At 38.3% G+C, this 27,936-nt stretch overlaps 1 protein-coding gene and 1 pseudogene across 1 annotated transcript in view; one reads left to right on the forward strand and one right to left on the reverse strand.

Annotated features, from left to right (window-relative positions):
* The window catches only part of CHIC1 (cysteine rich hydrophobic domain 1), a 284,937-nt gene extending 257,400 nt beyond the window's left edge, over positions 1–27,537 (forward strand). Inside the window, exon 4 of the mRNA XM_078364221.1 lies at positions 22,110–27,537. Coding sequence (XP_078220347.1) covers positions 22,110–22,373 — 264 coding nt within the window. The 3' untranslated portion in view covers positions 22,374–27,537. The remainder of the gene's footprint in view (positions 1–22,109) is intronic.
* Positions 17,535–18,175, reverse strand: LOC144581041 (programmed cell death protein 10 pseudogene; annotated as a pseudogene).
* Positions 27,538–27,936: the final 399 nt, after the last annotated feature.

Raw genomic sequence — 27,936 nt, forward strand, 5'->3', positions numbered from 1 at the left:
ACTCTGTGAAGTATGCACAGGTTTTAACAGTCAAATTAATCAAGCAGAAGAAAGGATATCAGAGGTCAAAGACCAACTTAATGAAATGAAATGAGAAGACAAGTTTAGAGAAGAAAGAGTAAAAAGGAATAAGCAAAGTCTCCAAGAAATATGGGACTATGTGAAAAAACCTAATTTACATTTGATAGGTGTACCTGAATGCCATGAAGAGAATGAATCCAAGTTGGAAAATATTCTTCAGGATATTATTCAGGAAAACTTTGATAACCTAGTAAGGCAGGACAATACTAACCTCCAGGTAATACAGAGAACACCACAAAGATATTCCTCAAGTAGAGCAACCCCAAGACACATAATTGTTAGATTTACCAGGGTTGAAATAAAGGAGAAAATTCTAAGGGCAGCTAGAGAGAAAGGTCATGTTACCCATAAAGGGAGGCCTATCAGATTCACAGGAGATCTCTCGGCAGAAACCCTACAAACTAGAAGAGAGTGGGGGTCAATATTCAATATCCTCAAAGAAAAGAATTTTCAACCCAGAATCTCATATCCAGCCAAACTAAGCTTCATAAATGAAGGAAAAATAAAATTTTTGGCGAACAATCAAGCACTCAGAGATTTCTTCACCACCAGACCAGCACCACTATACACAGAAAGGAACAACCAGTATCAGTCATCCCAAAAACTTACCAAAATGTAAAGAGTATCTCCATAATGAAGAATCTATATCAACTAATGGGCAAAATAGCCAGCTATCATTAAACGACAATATTAAACTCACAAATATCAATATTAATCCTAAAATTAAATGGATTAAATGACTCAATTAAAGACACAGACAGGCAAATTGAATAAAAAGTCAAAACCCATCAGTATGCTGTATCCAGATCCATCTCATAAGTAAGGACACACAAAGACTCAAAACGAAGGGTTGGTGGAAGACTTACCAACCAAATGGAGAGCAAAAAAAAAAAAAAACAAAAAACAAAACAGGAGTTGTAACTTTCGTCTCTGACAAAATAGACTTTAATAGTAACAAAGACTAAAAGAAACGAAGAAGGACAGTACGAAATGGTAAAAGGATCAATGCAACAACAGGAGTCAATGATCATAAATAAATATGCACCCAATATAGGAACACCCAGATACATAAGACAAGTTCTTACTGATATAAAGAGACTCGGACTCCCGCACAATAATAGTGGGAGACTTTGACACCACATTGTTAATATTCGACAGATCAACAAGGTAGAAAATTAACAGGGACATCTATGATTAGAACTCAGACCTGGAACAAGTAAACTCAGTGAATATTTATAGAATTCTTCACCCCAGGTCCACAGAACATACATTTTTCTCAGTATCACATTACACCTATTTTGAAAGTGACCACATAGTTGGAAATAAATCACCCTTCAGCATTTGCATAGCATTTCACAGACTTAAATGAAATATTGGTTGGCTGTTGGTTTGTTATTTTCTTCCTTTATTCCTTCCTGTCTCCACTGTTAAATACAATTATTGGCATAAAAGAGGTTTTTAATACCTATTTTTAGATTATATTCCAGCCTGGGCAATAGAGCAAGACTCCTGTTCTCTCTCCCTCTTTCTCTTAAAAAAAAAAAAATGGCCAGGCGTGGTGGCTCAAGCCTGTAATCCCAGCACTTTGGGAGGCCGAGGCGGGTGGATCATGAGGTCAAGAGATCAAGACCATCCTCGTCAACATGGTGAAACGCTGTCTGTACTAAAAATACAAAAAATTAGCTGGGCATGGTGGCACGTACCTGTAATCCCAGCTACTCAGGAGGCTGAGGCAGGAGAATTGCCTGAACCCAGGAGGCGGAGGTTGCGGTGAGCCGAGATCGTTCCATTGCACTCCAGCCTGGGTAACATGAGTGAAAATTCGTCTCAAAAAACAGTAATAATAATAATAACTCCCTTTTCCCTTGCCACCCAGCCCCTGGTAACCACCTTTTAAATTTCTCTCTTAACGAATTTCACTACTTTAGATACCTCATATAAGTGGATTCATACAATATTTGTTGTTTTGTGACTAGCTTGTTTCACTTAGCATAATGTTCTGAAAGTTTATCCTTGTTGTAGTGAGTGACAGGGTTTCCTTCCTTTATAAGGATGAATAATATATTACATTGTATGTATATACTGTTTTGTTTATCGATGCATCCATAAATGGATATTTGGATATCTTCCATCTCTTTTCTATTCCTAATAGTGCTTCTATGAATTTGGATGTGCAAATATCTCTTTAATACATTCCTTTCTATTTTTTTGCATATATACCCAGAAGTGGTATTGGTGGATCATATGATAGTTTTATTGTTAACTTTTTGAGGACCTGCCTTACTGTTGTCTCTAGCAATTTGCCATTTTACAGTCTCACCAACAATGCACAGGGTTTCAATTTCTTCACATTCTTATCAACACTTGTTTTCTGTTGTGTTTGTGTCTGTGTGTGTGTAGTAGCCAACCTAAAGGGTGTGAAATGATATATCATTGTCATTTGATTACATTTATCTGATGATTAGTGATGTTAAATGTCTGTTTATACACTTGTTGATATATCATCTTTGAAGAAATGTTTATTCAAGTACTTTGCCCATTTTTTATCAGATTAGTTGATTTTATTTAAGTTGTAGAAGTTCACTATATAATTTTTGATGTTCACTCCTTATCAAATATGGGACTTGCAAATATTTACTTCAATTCTATACATTGCCATTTTACTCTGTTTTGTCTCATTTTATGCTTTTAAGTTTGTATTTTCCATTTGTCTTTTGTTGCTTTTGTCACCTGTGCTTTTAATATCATATCCTAGAAATCGTTGTGAAATCCTATGTCATGCAGCTTTCCCCCTATGTTTTGTTTTAGGATTTTCATAGTTTGGGGATTTATGTTTAGGTCTTTAATCCATTTTGAGTTAATTTTTGTATATGGGGTAAGATAAGGGTTCAACTTCATTCTTTTGCATGAGGATTATTTCCTTTTGATAATTTCCAATATTTTATTGATCATTTCCTTTTGATAGCTTCCAATATTTTATTGATATTTTCTTATTTGATGATACACTTTAGTTATGTCTCCATTTCATTCAATGCTTGTACATTATTTACATTAGGCTTTTGAGTATACATGAAATATTCCCTTATCATCTTTGTCTAGTAAATCTGGGCTGTGCTTGCTAAGAGACTATTTTTGTCAATTTCTATTTATCTTGCGTATAAGCCATACTTTCTTGTTTCATTGACTGCCTTGTAACTTTTTTGTTAACAATTGGACATTTTGAATATTATAATGTGGCAACTTTGGAAAGAGATTACCCCCCACCCCACCAGCATTTGTTGCTGTGGCTTATTTTACTTGTTTGCTTAGTGACATATTGGAACTAACTTTATTAAGTTTATATTCTTTGTTATGTATGTTCATGGAGATCTCTGTTCTATTAGCTTAATGGTAAGACAGTTATTTGACAGAAATTTATTTAATAGTCTGGAACCAAATAAAACTCCCTCAGACTTTACAAATGGGCTGTGTGTGTGTGTTTGGACACACCTTTATAGTATTTTTTATTTGTGACAGATTTATTTCACTCACCATAATGTCTTCAAGGTTCATATAGTAATGTGTCAGAGTGTCCTTCCTTTCTAAAGCTGAGTAATATTACCTTGTATGTATATATCACATTTTATCTATCCATCAATGAAGCTTTTTTGCTTCCACTTTTGCACCATTATGAATATTCCTGCTACGAACAGAGACTTACGAATAACTGTTTGAGTCCCTAGTTTCAATTCTTCTAGGTACATATGCAGAAACAAAGTTGATAGATAATCTGATAATTCTATTTTTAATTTTTCATGAACTGCCATACTGTTTTTATAGTATATGTACCAGTTTATGTTCCCAGCAATAGCTAACAAGGGTTCCTACTTCTCCACATCCTCACCAACACTTTTTCTTTCTTTCTTTCTTTCTTTCTTTCTTTCTTTCTTTCTTTCTTTCTTTCTTTCTTTCTTCTTTTTTTTTTTTTTTTTTGAGACAGAGTCTCACTCTGTCACCCAGGCTGGAGTACAATGGCACACCCTTGACTCACCGCAACCTCCGCCTCCAATTCTGCCTCAGCCTCCCAAGTAGCTGAGATTACAGGTGTGCAACACCACACCTGGCTAATTTCTGTATTTTTAAGTAGAGACAGGGTTTCACCATGTTAGTCAGGTTGGTCTCAAATGCCTGACCTCGTGATTCACCTTCCTCAGCCTCCCAAAGTTCTGGGATTACAGGCATGAGCCACTGCATTTGGTTTCTTTTCTTTTCTTTTTTTTTTTTTAAGTAGTCATCATAAGGCGTATCTCATTATTATTTTGATTTGCATGTCTCTAATGATCAGTAATGCTGACAATCGTTTCATTTGCTTATTGCCGATTTCTACATTTTCTTTCATGAATTCTACTCAAGCTCTTTGCCCATTTGTTAAATTGTTTTTTTTAATTGCTTTGTTCTTAAGTTGTAGTACTTCTTTATATATTCTGGATTTTCGTCCCTTCTCTGCTCTATGATTTGCAAATATTGTCTCTCATTTTATGGCTTGCCTTTTCACTGTTAATATTGTCCTTTGAACATAAGAATGACACAATGGACTTCAGGGACTCGCAGAAAGGGCGGGAAAGGGATGAGGGATAAAAGGCTACAAACAGGGTAGAGTGTATACTGCTCAGGTGATGAGTGCACCAAAATCTCACAAATCACCACTAAAGAACTTATTCATGCAACAAATGCCACCTGTTCCCCAGAAACCTATGGAAATTTTTTAAACATTTAAATACTGTCCTTTGGTATTCAAAAGTTTTTAATTTTTATTTTAAAATGTATGTTTTTTCTTTTGTTGCCTGTACTTTTGATGTCATATCCAAGAAATCCCTGCTACACTGAGTGTCATGAAGCTTTCCCCCTGTTTTCACCCAAGAGATTTGTATAGATTTTATGGTTAGGTCTTTGGTCCATTTGGTTTAATATTTGTATATGATGTAAGGTAACATTTAAATATCATTTTTTGTATGCAAATATCCAGTTTTACCAAAACTATTTGTCAGAAAGATTGTTCCTGCCCCATGAAATGTTCTTCTCAACCTTTTCAAAAATCACTTAACAATAAATATGATAAACTATTTCTGAATTATCTATTCTGTTCCATTGCTCTGTATGTCTATCTTTATGCCAGTACCACCCACTTTTGGTTACTGTAGCTTTGTAGTAAGTTTTGAAATCAGGAACTATATACACAGCCGCTTTTAAATATTTCAATTTCCCCAGAAGTCTCATCTGTTTATTCTCAGGGCCTTAGCTGTTGTAATGTATTCCTCAATCAGTAATATCTCACCTCCAGCCATCTGTAATCTGCAGTCTCCTTGTGGAGACTTCCCACAAGCCATACCCACTGCTTCTCATGGCTTCCCTATCTTGAGATTCAAGCTGCTTTGGGGCACTTGAACTCTGAGTTAGGCATCACAGATACCATTCTCTCAGGCAGTACACAGACAAGTTAGAATACAGCAAATTTGGTCTCCTCTGATCTCTCTCTGGCCCCCAAAGAGTTACTAGAGATAAGGGCACTGTTTTCTCCAACTGCACTGCTCTGCACCTAGCAGAAGTAGATCAAGTGCCAGTAAAAATACCACAAAATTCCCTACCATGTTAAATATACCTTGTCCTAGTTGAGTATTTGCTTGGTGACTACAGATATTTGACTGATTTCCAGAGATTCCATAAACTTATTTTAGTCAGTTTTTAATTGTTTCTATAATATTTTTCCATGTGGAAACAAGAACCTGAAACTTCCTAGTTCGCCATCCTGCTGATGTTACCATCCTGACACCTTTTGATCAGATTTTAAAATTCTAAATATGTTAATTCTGGAAGTTTTCCCAGTTTTTGCTTTTGTAGAGGAACAGACTTTTAAAAATTTCATATTCTGCCATTTTTTTCTTCTATCAGCTTGTTTTTATCAATTTATAAATGTTCTACATGTAGTTTTGAAACAACTCCTTCTCAGAAATACATATTCCAAATATTTTTTTTAGTTTGTAACTTGCGTAATTGTATTCTTTTTTTTTTTTAAGGCTTGACTCTTTTATTAGTAGATTCATCACACTTAAAATTACTCTTACACATTGCTGTAAAAGCTTAAAATTCTTATCCCATTTTCTTATTATGGATTAGTAATAATTTATAGATCAGAACTGATCCATGGACCTGTTCTCTTTCAGTAGCACTATTCTAGAAAGCTTTCTGTATTTGAATATTCTAGGAGTTGGCCTTAAGAATTCTATCTCAGAGGGGCAACAGTAGTATGTTACTGATAAGTAATTCCTAACTATATATTAGATAATCGAAGATACTGCTGTTTCTTTTTTTTGTTTTTTTTTTATTGGATTTTAGGTTTTGGGGTACTAGAGCAGAGCATGCAAGACAGTTGCATAGGTACACACATGGCAGTGTGCTTTGCTTTCCTTCTCCCCTTCACCCACATTTGGCATTTCTCCCCAGGCTATCCCTCCCCACCTCCCCCTCCCACTGGCCCTCCCCTTTTCCCCCCAATAGACCCCAGTGTTTAGTACTCCCCTTTCTGTGTCCATGTGTTCTCATTTTTCATCACCCGCCTATAAGTGAGAATATGTGGTGTTTCATTTTCTGTTCTTGTGTCAGTTTGCTGAGGATGATGTTCTCCAGATTCATCCATGTCCCTACAAACGACACAAACTCATCATTTCTGATTGCTGCATAATATTCCATGGTGTATATGTGCCACATTTTTCTAATCCAGTCTATTATCAATGGGCATTGGGGTTGATTCCAGGTCTTTGCTATTGTAAACAGTGCTGCAATGAACATTCGTGTACATGTGTCCTTATAGTAGAATGATTTATAGTCTTTTGGATATATACCCAGTAATGGGATTGCTGGGTCAAATGGAATTTCTATTTCTCAGGCCTTGAGGAATCGCCACACTGTCTTCCACAATGGTTGAACTAATTTACACTCCCACCAACAGTGTAAAAGTGTTCCTTTTTCTCCACATCCTCTCCAGCATCTGTTGTCTCCAGGTTTTTTAATGATCGCCATTCTAACTGGTGTGAGATGGTATCTCAATGTGGTTTTGATTTGCATCTCTCTGATGACCAGTGACGATGAGCAGTTTTTCATATGATTGTTGGCCTCATATATGTCTTCTTTCGTAAAGAGTCTGTCCGTATCCTTTGCCCACCTTTGAATGAGCTTGTTTATTTTTTTCCTGTAAATCTCTTTGAGTTCCTTGTAAATTCTGGATATCAGCCCTTTGTCAGATGGGTAAACTGCAAAAATTTTTTCCCATTCTGTTGGTTGCCGATTCACTCTAGTGACTGTTTCCTTTGCCGTGCAGAAGCGGTGGAGTTTCATTAGGTCCCATTTGTCTATTTTGGCTTTTGTTGCCAATGCTTTTGGTGTTTTGTTCATGAAGCCCTTGCCTACTCCTATGTCCTGGATAGTTTTGCCTAGATTTCCTTCTAGGGTTTTTATCGTGCCAGGTCTTATGTTTAAGTCTTTAATCCATCTGGAGTTAATTTTAGTGTAAGGTGTCAGGAAGGGGTCCAGTTTCTGCTTTCTGCACATGGCTAGCCAGTTTTCCCAACACCATTTGTTAAACAGGGAATCCTTTCCCCATTGCTTTTTTTTGTCAGGTTTATCAAAGATTGTATAGTTGTAGATATGTTGTGTTGCCTCCGGTGCCTCTGTTTTGTTCCATTGGTCTATATCTCTGTTTTGGTACCAGTACCATACTGTTTTGATTACTGTACCATTGTAATATAGTTTGAAATCTGGTAGTGTGATGCCCCGCGCTGTGTTCTTTTTGCTTAGAATTGACTTGGCTCTGCGGGTTCTCTTTTGGTTCCATATGAAGTTCATGGTGGTTTTTTCCAGTTCTGTGAAGAAAGTCAATGGTAGCTTGATGGAGATAGCATTGATTCTGTAAATTACTTTGGGTAGTATAGCCATTTTCACAATATTAATTCTTCCTAACCATGAACATGGAATGTTTCTCCATCTGTTTATGTCCTCTCTGATTTCGTTAAGCAGTGGTTTGTAGTTCTCCTTGAAGAGGTCCCTTACGATCCTTGTGAGTTGTATTCCAAGGTATTTTATTCTTTTTGTAGCAATTGTGAATGGCAGTTCGTTCTTGATTTGGCTTTCTTTAAGTCTCTTATTGGTGTAGACGAATGCTTGTGATTTTTGCACATTGATTTTATATCCTGAGACTTTGCTGAAGTTGCTTATCAGTTTCAGGAGTTTTTGGGCTGAGGCGATGGGGTCTTCTAGGTATACTATCATGTCGTCTGCAAATAGAGACAATTTGGCTTCCACCTTTCCTATTTGAATACCCTTTATTTCTTTTCCTTGCCTGATTGCTCTGGCTAGAACTTCCAGAACTATATTGAATAGGAGTGGTGAAAGAGGGCATCCTTGTCTAGTGCCAGATTTCAAAGGGAATGCTTCCAGTTTTTGCCCATTCAGTATGATATTGGCTGTTGGTTTGTCATAAATAGCTTTTATTACTTTGAGATATGTTCCATCGATACGGAGTTTATTGAGGGTTTTTAGCATAAAGGGCTGTTGAATTTTGTCAAATGCCTTCTCTGCGTCAATTGAGATAATCATGCGGTTTTTGTCCTTGGTTCTGTTTATGTGGTGAATTACGTTGATAGACTTGTGTATGTTGAACCAGCCTTGCATCCCCGGGATGAATCCTACTTGATCATGATGAATAAGTTTTTTGATTTGCTGTTGCAATCGGCTTGCCAATATTTTGTTGAAGATTTTTGCATCTATGTTCATCATGGATATTGGCCTGAAGTTTTCTTTTCTTGTTGGGTCTCTGCCGGGTTTTGGTATCAGAATGTTGTTGGTCTCGTAAAATGATTTGGGAAGGATTTCCTCTTTTTGGATTGTTTGAAATACTTTTAGAAGGAATGGTACCAGCTCCTCTTTGTGTATCTGGTAGAATTCGTCTGTGAATCCGTCTGGACCTGGGCTTTTTTTGAGTGGTAGGCTCTTAATTGCTGCCTCGACTTCTGACCTTGTTATTGGTCTATTCATAGTTTCAGCTTCCTCCTGGTTTAGGCTTGGGAGGACACAGGAGTCCAGGAATTTGTCCATTTTTTCCAGGTTTACTAGTTTATGTGCATAGAGTTGTTTGTAATATTCTCTGATGATGGTTTGAATTTCTGTGGAGTCTGTGGTGATTTCCCCTTTATCATTTTGTATTGCATCTATTTGGTTGTTCTCTCTTTTATTTTTAATCAATCTGGCTAGTGATTTGTCTATTTTGTTGATCTTTTCAAAAAACCAGCTCTTGGATTTATTGATATTTTGAAGGGTTTTTCGTGTCTCAATCTCCTTCAGTTCAGCTCTGATCTTAGTTATTTCTTGTCTTCTGCTGGGTTTTGAGTTTTTTTGATCTTGCTCCTCTAGCTCTTTCCATTTTGACGATAGGGTGTCAATTTTGGATCTTTCCATTCTCATCATATGGGCACTTATTGCTATATACTTTCCTCTAGAGACTGCTTTAAATGTGTCCCAGATATTCTGGCATGTTGTGTCTTCTTTCTCATTGGTTTTTAAGAACTTCTTTATTTCTATCTTCATTTCATGATTTACCAAGTCAACATTCAAGAGCCAGTTGTTCAGTTTCCATGAAGCTGTGCAGTTCTGGATTGGGTTCTGTATTCTGAGTTCTAACTTGATTGCACTATGGTCTGAAAGGCTCTTTGTTATGATTTCAGTTGTTTTGCATTTGTTGAGCAGTGCTTTACTTCCAATTATGTGGTCAATTTTACAGTAGGTGTAATGTGGTGCTGAGAAGAATGTGTATTCTGTGGATTTGGGGTGGAGAGTTCTGTAAATGTCTATCAGGTTTGCTTGCTCCAGGTCTGAGTTCAAGCTCTGGATATCCTTGTTGATTTTCTGTCTGGTTGATCTGTCTAATATTGACAGTGGAGTGTTAAAGTCGTCCACTATTATTGTGTGGGAGTCTAAGTCTCTTTGTATGTCATTAAGAACTTGCCTTATGTATCTAGGTGCTTCTGCATTGGGTCCATATATGTTCAGGATCGTTAGCTCTTCTTGTTGTATCGATCCTTTTACCATTATGTAATGGCCTTTTTGTCTCTTTTGATCTTTGTTGCTTTAAAGTCTATTCTATCAGAGATGAGAATTGCAACTCTTGCTTTTTTTTGCTCTCCATTTGCTTGGTAAATCTTCCTCCATCCCTTTATTTTGAGCCTTTGTGTATCCTTGCATGTGAGATGGGTTTCCTGGATATAGCACACTGATGGGTTTTGGATTTTTATCCAATTTGCCAGTCTGCGTCTTTTGATTGGTGCGTTTAGTCCATTTACATTTAGGGTTAATATTGTTATGTGTGAATTTGATACTGCCATTTTGATGCTACGTGGCTGTTTTGCCTGTTAGTTGTTGTAGATTCTTTATTATGTTGATGTTCTTTAGCATTTAGTGTGATTTTGAAATGGCTGGTACTGGTTGTTCCTTTCTATGTGCAGTGCCTCTTTTAGGAGCTCTTGTAAAGCAGGCCTGGTGGTGACAAAATCTCTGAGTACTTGCTTGTTCGCAAAGGATTTTATTTTTCCTTCACTTCTGAAGCTCAGTTTGGCTGGATATAAAATTCTGGGTTGAAAGTTCTTTTTTTAAGAATGTTAAATATTGGCCCCCACTCTCTTCTGGCTTGTAGTGTTTCTGCCGAGAGATCTGCTGTGAGTCTGATGGGCTTCCCTTTGTGGGTGACCCGACCTTTCTCTCTGGCTGCTCTTAGTATTTTCTCCTTTATTTCAACCTTGTTGAATCTGACGATTATGTGCCTTGGGGTTGCTCTTCTTGTGGAATATCTTTGTGGTGTTCTCTGTATTTCCTGCATTTGAGTGTTGGCCTGTCTTGCTAGGTGGGGAAAATTTTCCTGGATGATGTCCTGAAGAGTATTTTCCAACTTGGATTCATTCTCTTCGTCCCCTTCTGGTACACCTATCAAACGTAGGTTAGGTCTTTTCACATAGTCCCACATTTCTTGGAGACTTTGTTCATTCCTTTTTGCGCTTTTTTCTCTAATCTTGGTTTCTCGTTTTATTTCATTGAGTTGGTCTTCGACTTCAGATATTCTTTCTTCTGCTTGGTCCATTCGGCTATTGAAACTTGAGCATGCTTCACAAAGTTCTCGTATAGTGTTTTTCAGCTCCTTTAATTCATTCATATTCCTCTCTAAGTTATCCATTCTTGTTATCATTTCCACATATCTTTTTTCAATTTCCTTAGTTTCTTTGCATTGATTTAATACATGTTCTTTTAGCTCATATCTCATTATCCACCTTCTGAAGTCTAATTCCGTCATTTCGTCACAGTCATTCTCTGTCCAGCTTTGGTCCCTTGCTGGTGAGGAGTTTTGGTCCTTTCTAGGAGGCGAGGTGTTCTGGTTTTGGGTGTTTTCCTCTTTTTTTCGCTGATTTCTTCCCATCTTTGTGGATTTATCCGCTTGTCGTCTGTGTAGTTGCTGACTTTTCGATTGGGTCTCTGAGTGGACACCCAGATTGTTGATGATGAAATATTTCTGTTACTTGGTTTTCCTTCTACCTGTCTAGCCCCTTCACTCTGTGACTGCTGAGGTTCACTACAGGCCCTGCTTGTCTGGGGTGCACCTCTAGCAGCTGTGGCACAGTGAGGGATGCTACCAGTTTCTTTTTCTGCTATCTTTGTCCCAGGATGATGCATGCCAAATGTCGGTTTTTTGGATATAGATGCATCAGGGAGCTGCTTGAGGAGACAGTCTGTGCTTTATAGGAGCTCAATTGCTGAGCTGTGAGCTCTGTTGTTCATTCAGGTCTGTTAGGCTGCTATGTTTTATTCTTCTGCAACAGAGCTCATTAAAAAAACCTTTTTTTCTCAAATGCTCTGTGTTGGGGGGTTCGGGCTTTATTTTTGGATGTCTGTTGAGGTGTCCTGCCCAGCTAGGAGGCAGACTAGCCACTGTTTGCCTGCCGAGGCTCCGCCCTGCTGTTGTGTGGTTCGCCCTGTTGCTGCAGGCTCTGCTGTTCTGCTGTGGTCTCCGCCACACCCTGAGGCGGAGTCTCTCTGTTGTAGTGGGTTGCCTCGGCAATGGCAGGCTGCGTCAGCAGTGGGCGTGTATCTCAGTGGGGACGGGTTGCCTCAGCAATGGCTGGCTGCATCAGCAGTGGGCGTGTATCTCAGTTGGGGTGGGTTGCCTCGGTAATGGTGGACGCCCCTTCCCCACAGAGCGTCTCGGACCATCTGCACGGGGATTTTTTGAAATCGTGGTTTTGTTCGTTCCACTGGGCTACCCCAGATGCTCTGTCCCTGCAATCCCCTGGGCTGGCCCACTGTCCAAGTCTCGTTCAGTCTCAAGTCCAGCCCTCTCAAGTCTCAGGTTGCCAGTTCAACAGGGCACCTGGACAAGCGCGCCCTGTGGGAAGCACTGGGTAGGGCCGGCCGTCGCCACCTTGGCTGCCGGCTTCGCCAGGCAGAGGTACTGCCTGGCGTCCTGCGTCTCCTTTATACTTGGGAATTTCCCCGTTCTGTGGGCAACAAAGATCAGTCTCGAAATGCAGCTCTGACTCACCTCTCCGTGGATTCAAGGAGAGCTCCAATCCTGGGTTGTTCTCACAGTGCCATCTTGAGTCCTCCCACCTCTTTTTTTTTTTTTTGAGACGGAGTTTCACTCTTGTTACCCAGGCTGGAGTGCAATGGCTCAATCTTGGCTCACTGCAACCTCTGCCTCCTGGGTTCAGGCAATTCTCCTGCCTCAGCCTCCCAAGCAGCTGGGATTACAGGCACGTGCCACCATGCCCAGCTAATTTTTTGTATTTTTAGTAGAGACAGGGTTTCACCATGTTGACCAGGATGGTCTCAATCTCTTGACCTCGTGATCCATCCGCCTCGGCCTCCCAAAGTGCTGGGATTACAGGCTTGAGCCACCACGCCTGGGCCATAATTGTATTCTTAATTATATATTTTGATGAATAAGAGTTTAATTTTTCGGTGAGCTGACATTGCGCCATTGCACTCCAGCCTGGGTAACTAGAGCGAAACTCCATCTCAAAAAAAAAAAAAGAATTTAATTTTTATGAAATCCAATTCAGTAATGTGAGTATTCTCTGTAATGTCTAGTAGTTTTTATGTCCTGTGAAGTTCTTGTTCCTCTTAGATTATAAAACTATCCTATATTTCTATGTAAAATCTAATAGTTTTTGTGTTTAGATAATAACCTATCTCAAATTAACTTATTGTATGATGTAATATAATGTCCAAGTAATTCCATTTCATTTGGTTATTCATTTGTTTTAGAACCATTTAATACAATGAGTTTTTTTTTTCCGTTGAATTTTGTATGTGCCCTTGTCAAAAATCTGTTCACAATATGTGTGGTTCTATTACCCAAATTTTGATTTTGCTTCATTTGGTTGATCAGTTTGTTTGACATTTCATGTGCATCAATCTCTCTTTATTATTTTTATTACTAGATTTATAACGTTAGAAAGCATGCATGCTTCAACCTTGTTTTTCTATTTCAAGGTTGTTTTGGCTATTCCAGGTCTTTTATGTGTCCACATAAATTTCCAAATCACTTTGTGCATTTCTGTAAGAGCCAGTTAGGATTTATATTGGGGGGTTAGGATTTTTATTGGGGTGACATTTAATCTACAGGTCACTTTAGAGAAAATTTAAAAAACAACAATGAGTCCTTTGATTCAAGAACTACTACAGCTTCCCATTGATCTAGGCTTTCTTTATTTTCAACAATATAGTATAATTTTTAGGATCAATGACATATACATTTTATTGTTGAATTTATTTTCAAGTATTTTAGGTTTGCAGATATTGTGAATAGTATCATACTTTAATTTCATATTGTTAACTACAATTCAATATTTTTATGGTTCTTATTTAACAGCAAATTTTGTGTACAAGAAAATGCATGGATTCTATTTGTACCTTTCAGTGTGTTTTGACAAACAAATGTGCTCATGTAACATAAACCCATACCAAGACAGAGAACGTAACTGTAAGTACTGCAAGTTCTCTTATGACCCTTCCCAGTCAATCTCTATCAATAATATGACAGAGTAATCACTAGTCTAATTTTTTTTGCCTCTACAGATTAATTTATGCATATGTACATTTGTCCAGATTATCCAAGTTGTATACTTTAAATAAAGTTGATTATATGTAATTATACCTCAATTCAATTCACAAAGGGTTAAGCTAAGCCAAAAAATTATTACACAAAAGTGAATAATGCATTATTACATTGAATTTGGGGAAAATTAACATCATTCCACAATATTGATTATTTAATTCTTAATGACTTTATCTTCATTTATTTTGCTTTCTTTGCTTTCTTTAATCAATATTTTGTAGCTCTTGATATATAAAGATGTTGCATGTATTTTCTTAGATTTATATCAAACTAGATCACATTTTTGTTGCTATTCAATTTCAGTTTGCTCATTGTTACTTTGTACACTGAAAATGTTTAGCTATTTTAATTGACACATAATTGTACATATTTATGGGTTACAATGTGATATTTCAGTACATGTATATAATGTGTAATGATGAAATAGGGTGATTAGCATACCCATCACTTCAAACATTTATCATCTCCCTGTATTAGAAACATTCAAAGTCTCTTCTTCTAGCTAATTATAGTCACACTATAGTGCTATAGAACATGAGAACTTCTTTCTCCTGTGCTGGTTGTACTTTTCTATATATTAACCAAGCATTAGGTATACCTCCCCTTCCTCTACCAATCACTATTCTAGTTGGTACTTTGATAAGATCAACTTTTTTAGCTTCCACCCATAAGAGCATGCAGTATTTATTTTTTTATGATAGCTTATTTCACCTAACCTAATGTCCTCCAATCTTATGCATGTTACCATGAATGACAGATTTTTTTAATTTTTCTGGCAAAAAACTATTTCATTGTGTATCTATACTACATTTTCTTTACACATTCACCTGTTTATAGATGTAGGTTGATTCTGTATCTTGGCTATTATAAATAGTGCTACAATAAATATACTGATTACCATTCCTTTGGATGTACCCACCCAGTAGTGGAATTGCTCAATCACATGGTAATTTTTAGGTTTTTGAGGAACCTCCGTACCGTTTTCCATAATGGCTGTACTATTTTATATTCCCATCCACAAAGTGTAAGAGTTACCCTTTCTCTATATCCTCACCAGCATTTATTTTTTCTTTTTAAGAATAGCCATTCAGAGATCGGATGTACTGGCTCACACAGCACTTTGCAAGGCTGAGGTGGGTGGATCACCTAAGGTCAGGAGTTTGAGACCAGCCTGCAGTTTGGTGAAACCCCATCTCTACTAAAAATACAAAAATTAGAGCCATTCAAACTGAGGCAAGATGACATCTCATAGTGGTTTTGATTTACATTTCACCGATTAGTGATGTTGAGCACTTTTTCACTGGCTTGTTGACCATTTCAGTGTCTTCTTTTGAGAGGTGTCTACTCATCTCATTTGCCCTTTCTAATTGGAGTCTTTTATTGTGGTTTAATTTTCTCTTGAGCTCTTTGAGTTCCTCGAATATTCTGGATTATTAATCCCTGGTTGGATAAACAGTTTGCAAGAATTATCTCCAATTATTTAGTTTTTCTCTTCACTATTGTTTTCTTTGCTGTGCAGAAGATTTTTAGTTAGATTACAATTCCACTTTTCCATTTTTGATTTTATTATCTGTACTTTTGAGGTATTTTCTATATAATTCTTTGCCCAGACCAATGTCCTGAAGTATGTTGCCTGTTTTCTTCTTGTAATTTCATAATTTAAGGTCCTCAGTCTACTTAGATTTAATTTGTTCTATGTGATGAAAGATTAGGGATCTAGTTTCATTTTTTTGCACATAGGGGTCCAGTTTCTCCATCACCATTTATTGAAGAGATGTCCTTTTTCCAATAAACGTTCTGGACACCTTTGTCAAAAACCAGTGGACTAAATATGTGGATTTATTTCTGAATTCTCTATTTTGTTCTGTTGATCAATGTGTCCATTTTTATACCAATACCATGCTGTTTTGGTTACTATAGCTTTGTACTACAATTTGAAGTACGGTAATGTGATGCCTCCAGCTTTGTTCCTTTGTTCAGGATTGCTTTGGCTATTTGACATTTTTTTGGTTTCATATGAATGCTGGTAGTCTATTCTATTTCTGTGAAGAATAGCATTGATATTTTCATAGGGATTGCATTGAATCTAAAGATAATTTTGGTAATGTGGCGGTTTTCTCAATATTAATTTCTGTCCATGAACATGGGATACTTTTCTATTTTTGCATGTCCTCTTTAATTTCTTTCACCAGTGTATTATATTTTTCACTATGAAAATCTTTCACCTTCTTTGTTAAATGCATTCCTAGGTACACTATTTTAATTTTTGTGGCTATTAATTTCTTTGTCTACAAGTTTGTTATTAGTGTATAAAATGCTACTAATTTTTGTATGTTAACTCTATATCCTGCAACTTTACTGCATTCTTTAGTTAGTTCTCACAGTTTTGTGGTGGAATCTTTAGGGTTTTCTATATAACAGGTCATGATATCTGCAAACAGAAAAAAAAATGACTTGTCAGGTTCCAATTTGGATGCCCTTTATTTCTTTCTCTTGCCTAATTTTTCTGACTAGGATTTTCAGCAGTATGTTGAACAAAAGTGCTGAGAGTGAATATCTTGACCTTATTCCAGATCATAGAGGAAACATTTAAAAATTTTTTCCATTTAGTGTGATGCTAGTGGTCAGTTTGTTATATATAACCTTCACTATATTGAGGTATGTTCCTTTTATTTCAAATTTGTTGAGTTTTTATTATGAAGAGATGTTGAATCTTATCAAATGCTTTTTCTGCAGCTATTGAGATGATACTGTGGATTTTTTTCCTTCATTCACTTAATAAGATGTATCTTATTTATTGATTTGCATATGTTGAACCATCCTTACATCCCTGGGATGAATCCCACTTGATGAATGATCTTTTTATAAACAGATGTAAACTATTTATTGAATATTTGCCACCAAATGTTGTTAAATACATTATCTTGCAGCAGATCACTTTCAAGTTAATATGTCAGAAACAAACACCAATATTTACAATTCTTTTAAGGAATGTTACATAATGACACTTTAAAGCATACATTCTTTCGGCTTATAATTTTTAAAAGAATGATAATAGCAAAAGTGATGCAAAATCTTAAGTGTCAGATTATAATTAAATTACATTTTACAAAAATATGTGTAAGATGGCAATAATCCCATTCAACAACCTGGAATAGATCCCTTCCAGAGGGACTGATAATTTATACAGTAAAACTTCAAAATTTACAGATAAAGTCCATTCAATGCTACCACTGAGAAGTACATTTTTTAACGTATTCAACTTTCAGGCCACAGCTTTGAAGGTCGGAAGTATTAAGTTGGTTTAATTAATTAGTCAGTTGGCACTTATGAACACATTAATTGCCTTGCCATCTTTAAAATATGTTTTCAGAGTATCACTGAAACTTTTGGAGTACTTCATAAATTCTTTCTTTTGGTGTTCAAGTGCCCTGCGGTTCTGGTATTGATATTTCTTGAAGGCATTATTCACTGTATCAAGAAGTTCTTTTATTGCACTAGCTATATCCTTGATTGTCTGCAGAAACCTCACTGTCATTGATCTCATCTGGGATATTACTGAAAATTTAAGTGCTCATGACTTTTCATTTAGGTCTCAGAATTCTGGCTCTGGTTACTCAATCATATGCTCTTCTACATCATCAGCTGCCATACAAAGAAAGGAATCCATGAAGTTAATTTCTACACTTTTTTCTCTAAAATTTTCATAATGATGTCTTGTGTGAGACCTGAATTTTTTTTCAGCCTTAATGAAAGCAGCTCTCAGTGTCTGAGCTACAGACAGATTTACTCATTCTAACTCATTAAATACAGGATACATGACTGGATAGAGGGGCATAGAAACCATGGATGTGATCTCAGCTTCATTCTTTATCTCTTCCATTGTCATCCTCATTCAAAAGCCAACTACAGTTGAAACGGCAGTGCTAAAATGCAAAGAAATCTTCATTCCCCGCAATATTTCTTCTCACTTTTGGTGATAAAAGAATAGGGCACAAAACATACACTGATCTTTTAGGGCTTTCTCAGGCCAAAATGTTGTTATTCACTTCCAAACAAAAGACCAAGATTTAGAGGAGAAAGCTCTGTAGAGGGACCACATCATTAAACTGGAACTGAATCCATAAACCTCAACATTTGTCTCCTCTTCCTTCTAGTGCTATTCTTCCCTTAAAGGGCATAACCTGAGTCACCCCAAGAGCTGACTCTCAAGCACTCTTTCCTTTCTCCTCCCTTTCTGTTACTTTGAATGATTTTTAATGTACTGCTGAGTTAGGTTTGCTAGTATTTCGTTGAGAATTTTAGTATCTATATTTATCAGGATTAATGAACTACAGTTTTCTTTATTTTTTAATACTTTAAGTTCTGGGGTACATGTGCAGAACATGCAGGTTTGTTACACAGCTATACACATGCCATAATGGTTTGCTGCATCCATCCCCCATCATCTACATTAGGTATTTCTCCTGTTACCCTCCCCAATCCCACCACCCCCTGCCATCTCTCCCCTAGCCTCCCCACCCCCAACAGGCCCTGGTGTGTAATGTTCCCCTCTCTGTGTCCATGTGTTCTCATTGTTCAACACCCACTTAAGAGTGAGAACATGTGGTGCTTGGTTTTCTGTTCTGAGAATGATGGTTTCCAGCTTCATCCATGTCCCTGATAAGGACATGAACTCATCCTTTTTTATGACTTCATAGTATTTTCTTTTTGTATTTTTAGTAGAGACGGGGTTTCATCATGTTGACCAGGATGGTCTCGATCTCTTGACCTCATGATCCACCTGCCTCAGCCTCCCAAAGTGCTGGGATTATAGGCGTGAGCCACCATGCCCAGCATGACTGCATAGTATTCCATGCTGTATGTATGCCACATTTTCTTTATGTGTGTATCCTTGCCTAGATTTGGTATCAGAGTACTTCTGGCCTCATAGAATGAACTTGAAATAATTTTCTTCTCTTCAATTTTCTAGAAGAGTCTGAGAAGAATTGGTGTAAGGTCTTCTGTAAATGTTTGGTAAAATTTATCAATAAAATCATCAGGTCCTGGGCTCTTTTATGATGGGATATTTTATTAAAAATCAATCTCATTACTTGATATTGATATATTCAGGTTTTCTGCTTCTTGATTTAATCTCAGTAGGTTGTATGTTTCTAGGAATTTATTTTGAATAGGCTTTCCAATGTGATTTTGTGTAGTTTGTAGTTCATAATACTCTCTGTTAAACCAAAAATAAAATTCTAAGGCCCCCAGCCAACTGAATGGACCCCTCCTCTCAGCCAAGGGCATTCCAAAGTTAACCTGAATGACTAACTCAGGATGTGATGGGAAGGGAGAGACAGATATGCCTCACTATGCTCCCCTCCCTTTGAAATTCAGGCATAACTGACAAGCATTAACATTAAAATAGAGACCTTAAGACGTTAAAACTGACAAAACAGACTCTTTGTAGCAATAAAATACTGACATGATAGCAGGCCCTGAAAGTAATCAAAATATTTTACCCCAAAATATGTTTCCTCAATATACTCTAAAATGGCCCCACAAAGCTGTCTCTTGTGAAGAAACCTACATTCTATAGAGAATCCTCTTCCCTTTCCAGGTCTTTTCTCTTATCCAGAAGAGAACTAAGAGTCTGGTATCTCTTTAAGTCAGATAAGAAACATTTACAAACCATTCTCTCTGACACCTGCTGCATGAAGAGTTCATTTATAGGAGAAAATCCTTGGACTCCACAATCACTTGTATTAATCCAGATACTCTTTTCTATGTATTACAGGTCTTTAGACAATAATTTAATGTTTCAACTAATTGCCAATTAGAAAATCTTTGAATCCCACTGTGACCTGGAAGCCCTCACCCTTTGAGTTGTTCTACCTTTCCTGACCAAACCAATGTATATCCTACATGTATTGACTGGTGCCTTATATCTAACTAAAATGTGTAAAACCAAGATACAGCCTGACCACCTAGGGCATGTGTTTTGGGACCTTCTGGGACTATGTCTCATGAGTCATGGCCTTTATATTTGGTTAAGAATAAACCAATATTTTACTAATTCCAATATTTTACAGAGTTTGATTCTTTTTGTTGATAACAATTTTCATTCTACATGTGGGGCCTCAGAGATGACTCAGAACCCCTGAAGGAGTTACCCAAACCTGAATCTATGGTACCAGCTAGGTCCCATTGAAAATACCCCCATTGGCCAGGCACGGTGGCTCACGCCTGTAATCCCAGCACTTTGGGAGGCTGAGGTGGGTGGATCACGAGGTCAAGAGATCGAGACCATCCTGGTCAACATGGTGAAACCCCGTCTCTACTAAAAATACAAAAAATTAGCTGGGCACGGTGGTGCGTGCCTGTAATCCCAGCTACTCAGGAGGCTGAGGCAGGAGAATTGCCTGAACCCAGGAAGCGAAGGTTGCAGTGAGCCGAGGTGGCACCATTGCACTCCAGCCTGGGTAACAAGAGCGAAACTCCATCTCAAAAAAAAAAAAAGAAAGAAAGTACCCCCACCAATGTCAAGCTTCTCCTCAGGTAGAACTTGTAAGTCTTCCTGAGTTCTGGACCTCCCATTTGATTGATGGTCTTTGGTTTATTCTGAGCTGTTTTCTTTTCTTCTCCTAGGAAGTTGTTGCTTAGGGTCTATATTTTGATTCAAAGGTGCATTCTAAAGTTTCTTCTTCATTGCCTTTTCCTCCTACAGTTAACCTCAATTTGTTTGTCTGCACATTTATGTGAGGAATTGAACTGTCATTTTCATAGATAAATGAGAGACTGACCTCCTCAGCTCCAGAGAGAAAGAACATTTTGCTCCTCCTAGATAATAGGTGCTTCCGGGTGGCCAGGAGCCAAGTGGGAATGTCTGAGGCATTTACCCCATGATATGCAGCAGCATTACAGGCTACCCCCTCCCAACAAAATTAATTTTAAAGACTCATCCAGGAAATACATATAAGAGCTGATTACTCAGTATTTCAACCCCCCCCCCCGCCAATAAAGAGCTGAAAGACCTCTGGAGAGGGAAACTGAGACATGTAAGAAGGTGAAATAACTCAGTAGTGAAAGTGTGGACTCTGAGTCCCACCCACAACCAGCGCACTTCCACCTACCACACTAAATTCTAAGCCACATTTCAGTTTCTCCTTTTAAGAAAAAAAGGTGGCCAGGCACAGTGGCTTACACCTGTAATCTCAGCACTTTGGGAGGCCAAGGTGGGTGGATCACCTGAGATCAGGGGTTTGAGAGCAGCCTGGCCAACATGGAGAAAACCTATCTCTACTAAAAATACAAAAACTATCTGCGTGTGGTGGTGTGCACCTGAGATCTCAGCTACTCAGGAGGCTGAGGCAGAGAATCACTTGAACCTGGTGAGGAGTTCACAGTGAGCTGAGATCCTGCCACTGCACTCTAGCCTGGGCAACAGAGCAAGACTGTCTCCAAAAAAAAAAAGAGAAAGAAAGAAAGAAAAAAAATGCTAGAAAAAAACTGTCTAAGAATGAGGAAAAATGTGATTAAGTTGGCTACAATTAAAAGAAAATTATTTGTAATTTTTCTAGAATTTGAACTTTGATATTAATATACTAATACAATTGAAAGAATTGGATAGAACAAGATTTTACTGAAAGTATTGATTTATCCTTAATGAAATTGTAAGAAGTTTTTCATTTTTAAATTCAGTAATCTCTTTCTTTTTAAAATACCTCAGGTTGATATCTCAGAATGTCAACTTCTGCAGGACCAGATTGCTTTAGCTCTTTCTCCGTTTCAGGTCTGGTGTGGTAACTTTGTTCTTCAACATTTGTTGGCTCCTCTTTTCTTTTTATTTTATTAATAGTATAAAGAAAGGGAGGAGGATGACTCAAGATGGCGCTGTGAGAACAACCCAGGATTGAAGCTCTCGGTGAATGCGCGGAGAGGTGAGTCAGAGCTGCATTTCCAGACTGATCTTTGTTGCCCACAGGACGGGGAAATTCCCAGATATAAAGGAGACGTGAAACGCCAGGCAGAGGTTTTGGCTGGAGCAGCCGGCAGCCGGGGTGGTGGCGGCAGGCCATACACAGCGCTCCACACAGGGCGTGATGTCCGGGTGCCCTGTTGAACTGGCAACCTGAGACTTGAGAGGGCTGAACTTGAGACTGAACGGGACTTGGACAGTGGGCCAGCCCAGAAGATTGCAGGGACACAGCATTTGGGGTAGTGCAGTGGGACGGACAAAATGGCAATTCCAAACACTCCCTGTGGAGGTGTTCCCTGAGACGCTCCGTGGGGGAGAAGCATCCACCATTACCAAGGCAATCCACCCCTACTGAGATACACGCCCAATATTGACGCAGCCTGCCATTGCAGAGGCAACCCGATACAACAGAGAGACTCCGCTGCAGGGAATAGCCCATGGCAGCAGGGTGGAGACGGCAGCAGAAGAGCAGAGCCTGCAGCAACATGGCAAACCTCACAACAGCAGGACGGAGCCTCGGCAGGCAAATACTGACTAGACTGCCTCCTAGCTGGGCAGGACACCTCAACAGAAAACCCCAACCACCCAAGACAGAGCATCTGAGAAAACAAGGGGTTTTTAATGAGCTCTGTTGCAGCAGAATCAAACATAGCAGCCTAACAGACCTGAATGAACAACAGAGCTCACAGCTCAACAATTGAGCTCCTATAAAGTACAGACTGTCTCCTCAAGCAGCTCCCTGACCCCTCTATATCCAAAAGACTGACATTTGGCAGGCATCATCCTGGGACAAAGATAGCAGAAAAAGAAACTGGTAGCATCCCTCACTGTTCCGCAGCTGCTATAGCTGCACCCCAGTAAAGCAGGGCCTGGAGTGGACCTCAGCAGTCATACAGTGAAGGGGCTAGACTGGTAGAAGGAAAACCAAGTAACAGAAATACTCCATTACCAACAATCTGGGTGTCCACTCAGAGACCCAATCGAAAAGTCAGCAACTACGCAGATGACAGGTGGATAAATCCACAAAGATGGGAAGAAACTAGCACAAAAAGGAGGAAAACACCTGAAACCAGAACACCTCGCCTCCTAGAAACAACCAAAACCCCTCAGCAGCAAGGGAACAAAGCTGGACAGAGAATGACTGTGACGAAATGATGGAATAAGACTTCAGAAGGTGGATAATGAGAAATTTCTGTGAGCTAAAAGAACATGTTTTAAATCAATGCAAAGAAACTAAGAACATTGAAAAAACATATGATAAAAGATTCGAGGAAATGATAACAAGAATGGATAACTTAGAGAAGAATATGAATGAATGAAAGAAGCTGAAAAACACAATACAAGAACTTCGCAAAGCATGCACAAGTTTCAATAGCCAAATTGACCAAGCAGAAGAAAGAATATCTGAAGTCAAAGATCAACTCAATGAAATATAACGAGAAACCAAGATAAGAGAAAAAAGCGCAAAAAGGAAGGAACAAAGTCTCAGAGAAATGTTGGACTATGTGAAAAGACCTAACCTACATTTTATAGGTGGACCAGAATATGATGAAGAGAACGAATCCAAGCTGGAAAATACTCTTCAGGATATTATCCAGGAAAATTTTCCCCACCTAGCAAGACAGGCCAACACTCAATTGCAGGAAATACAGAGAACACCACAAAGATATTCCACAAGAAGAGCAACCCCAAGGCACATAATCGTCAGATTCAACAAGGTTGAAATAAAGGAGAAAATACTAAGGGCAGCCAGAGAGAACGGTCGGGTCACCCACAAAGGGAAGCCCATCAGACTCACAGCAGATCTCTCGGCAGAAACACTACAAGCCAGAAGAAAGTGAGGGCCAATATTCAACATTCTTAAAGAAAAGAACTTTCAACCCAGAATTTCATATCCAGCCAAACTGAGCTTCAGAAGTGAAGGAAAAATAAAATCCTTTGCGAACAAGCAAGTACTCAGAGATTTTGTCACCACCAGGCATGCTTTACAAGAGCTCCTGAAAGAGGCACTACACATAAAAAGGAACGACCAGTACCAGCCATTCCAAAATCACACTAAATGCTAAAGAGCATCAACATAATGAAGAATCTACAAAAACTAACGGGCAAAACAGCCACTTAGCATCAAAATGGCAGTATCAAATTCACACATAACACTATTGGCCCTAAATGTAAATGTACTAAATGCACCAATCAAAAGACGCAGACTGGCAAATTGAATAAAAATCCAAAACCCATCAGTATGCTGTATCCAGGAAACCCATCTCACATGCAAGGATACACAAAGGCTCAAAATAAAGGGATGGAGAAAGATTTACCAAGCAAATAGACAGCAAAAAACAAAAAAGCAGGAGTTACAATTCTCATCTCTGATAAAATAGACTTTAAAGCAACAAAGATCAAAAGAGACAAAGAAGGCCATTACATAATGGTAAAAGGATCAATACAACAAGAAGAGCTAATGATCCTAAACATATATGGACCCAATGCAGGAGCACCCAGATAAATAAGGCAAGTTCTTAATGACTTACAAAAGGACTTAGACTCCCACACAATAATAGCAGGAGACTTTAACACTCCACTGTCAATACTAGACAGATCAACCAGACAGAAAATCAACAAGGATATCCAGGGCTTGAACTCAGACCTGGAGCAAGCAAACCTGATAGACATTTACAGAACTCTCCACCCCAAATCCACAGAATATACATTCTTCTCAGCACCACATCACACCTACTCTAAAATTGACTACATAATTGGAAGTAAAGCACTCCTAAGCAAATGCGAAACAACTGAAATCATAACAAACAACCTCTCAGACCATAGTACAATCAAGTTAGAACTCAGAATTCAGAAACCAACCCAGAACTGCACAGCTTCATGGAAACTAAACAACTGGCTCTTGAATGTTGACTGGGTAAACAATGAAATGAAGGCAGAATTAAAGAAGTTCTTCAAAACCAATGAGAACGAAGACACAACATGCCAGAACCTCTGGGACACATTTAAAGCAGTCTCTAGAGGAAAGTATATAGCAATAAGTGCCCATATGAGGAGAATGGAGAGATCCAAAATTGACACCTTATCGTCAAAATGGAAAGACCTAGAGGAGCAAGATCAAAAAAACTCAAAACCCAGCAGAAGACAAGAAATAACTAAGATCAGAGCTGAACTGAAGGAGATAGAGACACGAAAAACCCTTCAAAAAAATCAATAAATCCAAGAGCTGGCTTTCTGAAAAGATCAACAAAATAGACAGACCACTAGCCAGACTGATTAAAAATAAAAGAGAGAACAACCAAATAGATGCAATAAAAAATGATAAAGGGGAAATCACCACAGATTCCACAGAAATTCAAACCATCATCAGAGAATATTACAAACAACTCTATGCACATAAACTAGTAAACCTGGAAGAAATAAATAAATTCCTGGACACCTGTGTCCTCCCAAGCCTAAACCAGGAGGAAGCTGAAACTATGAATAGACCAATAACAAGGTCAGAAGTCGAGGCAGCAATTAAGAGCCTATCACACAAAAAAAAGCCCAGGTGCAGACAGGTTCACAGCTGAATTCTACCAGACACACAAAGAGGAGCTGGTTCCATTCTTTCTAAAACTATTCCAAATAATCCAAAAAGAGGGAATCCTTCCCAAATCATTTTATGAGACCAATATCATCCTGATACCAAACCCAGCAGAGACCCAACAAGAAAAGAAAACTTCAGGCCAATATCCATGATGAACATAGATGCAAAAATCTTCAATAAAATATTGGCAAGCCGATTGTAACAGCAAATCAAAAAACTTATCCAACATGATCAAGTAGGATTCATCCCGGGGATGCAAGGCTGGTTCAACATATGCAAGTCTATCAACGTAATTCACCACATAAACAGAACCAAGGACAAAAACCACATGATTATCTCATTTGACGCAGAGAAGGCATTTGACAAAATTCAACAGCCCTTTATGCTAAAAACCCTCAATAAACTCAGTATCGATGGAGCGTATCTCAAAGTAATAAAAGCTATTTATGACAAACCAACAGCCAATATCATACTGAATGGGCAAAAACTGGAAGCATTCCCTTTGAAATCTGGCACTAGACAAGGATGCCCTCTTTCACCACTCCTATTCAATATAGTTCTGGAAGTTCTAGCCAGAGCAATCAGGCAAGAAAAAGAAATAAAGGGTATTCAAATAGGAAAGGTGGAAGCCAAATTGTCTCGATATGCAGACGACATGATAGTATACCTAGAAGACCCCATTGCCTCAGCCCAAAAACTCCTAAAACTGATAAGCAACTTCAGCAAAGTCTCAGGATATAAAATCAATGTGCAAAAATCACAAGCATTCGTCTACACCAATAAGAGACTTAAAGAAACCAAATCAAGAACGAACTGCCATTCACAATTGCTACAAAAAGAATAAAATACCTTGGAATACAACTCACAAGGAACGTAAGGGACCTCTTCAAGGAGAACTACAAACCACTGCTCAGTGAAATCAGAGAGGACACAAACAGATGGAGAAACATTCTATGTTCATGGTTAGGAAGAATTAATATCGTGAAAATGGCTATACTGCCCAAAGTAATTTACAGAATCAACGCTATCCCCATCAAGCTACCATTGACTTTCTTCACAGAACTGGAAAAAACCACCATGAACTTCATATGGAACCAAAAGAGAACCCACAGAGCCAAGTCAATTCTAAGCAAGAAGAACACAGCGGGGGCCATCACACTACCGGATTTCAAACTATACTACAAGGCTACAGTAATCAAAACAGCATGGTACTGGTACCAAAACAGAGATATAGACCAATGGAACAAAACAGAGGCACCGGAGGCAACACAACATATCTACAACTATACAATTTTTGATAAACCTGATAAAAACAAGCAATGGGGAAAGGATCCCCTGTTTAACAAATGGTGTTGGGAAAACTGGCTAGCTCTGTGCAGAAAGCAGAAACTGGACCCCTTCCTGACACCTTACACTAAAATTAACTCCAGATGGATTAAAGACTTAAACACAAGGCCTGGCACGATAAAAACCCTAGAAGGAAATCTAGGCAAAACTATCCAGGACATAGGAGTAGGCAAGGACTTCATGAACAAAACACCAAAAGCATTGGCAACAAAAGCCAAAATAGACAAATGGGACCTAATGAAACTCCACAGCTTCTGCATGGCAAAAGAAACAGTCACTAGAATGAATCGGCAACCAACAGAATGGGAAAAAATTTTTGCAGTTTACCCATCTGACAAAGGGCTGATATCCAGAATTTACAAAGAACTCAAACGGATTTACAGGAAAAAAACAAACAAGCCCATTCAAAAGTGGGCAAAGGATATGAACAGACACTTTACGAAAGAAGACATACATGAGGCCAACAATCATATGAAAAAATGCTCATCGTCACTGGTCATCAGAGAGATGCAAATCAAAACCACATTGAGATACCATCTCACGCCAGTTAGAATGGCGATCATTAAAAAATCTGGAGACAACAGATGCTGGAGAGGATGTGGAGAAAAAGGAACACTTTTACACTGTTGGTGGGAGTGTAAATTAGTTCAACCATTGTGGAAGACAGTGTGGCAATTCCTCAAGGCCTTAGAAATAGAAATTCCATTTGACCCAGCAATCCAATTACTGGGTATATATCCAAAGGACTATAAATCGTTCTACTATAAGGAC

Source organism: Callithrix jacchus, chromosome X, assembly GCF_049354715.1.
Source record: "Callithrix jacchus isolate 240 chromosome X, calJac240_pri, whole genome shotgun sequence".
NCBI classification, from domain to species: domain Eukaryota; kingdom Metazoa; phylum Chordata; class Mammalia; order Primates; family Cebidae; genus Callithrix; species Callithrix jacchus.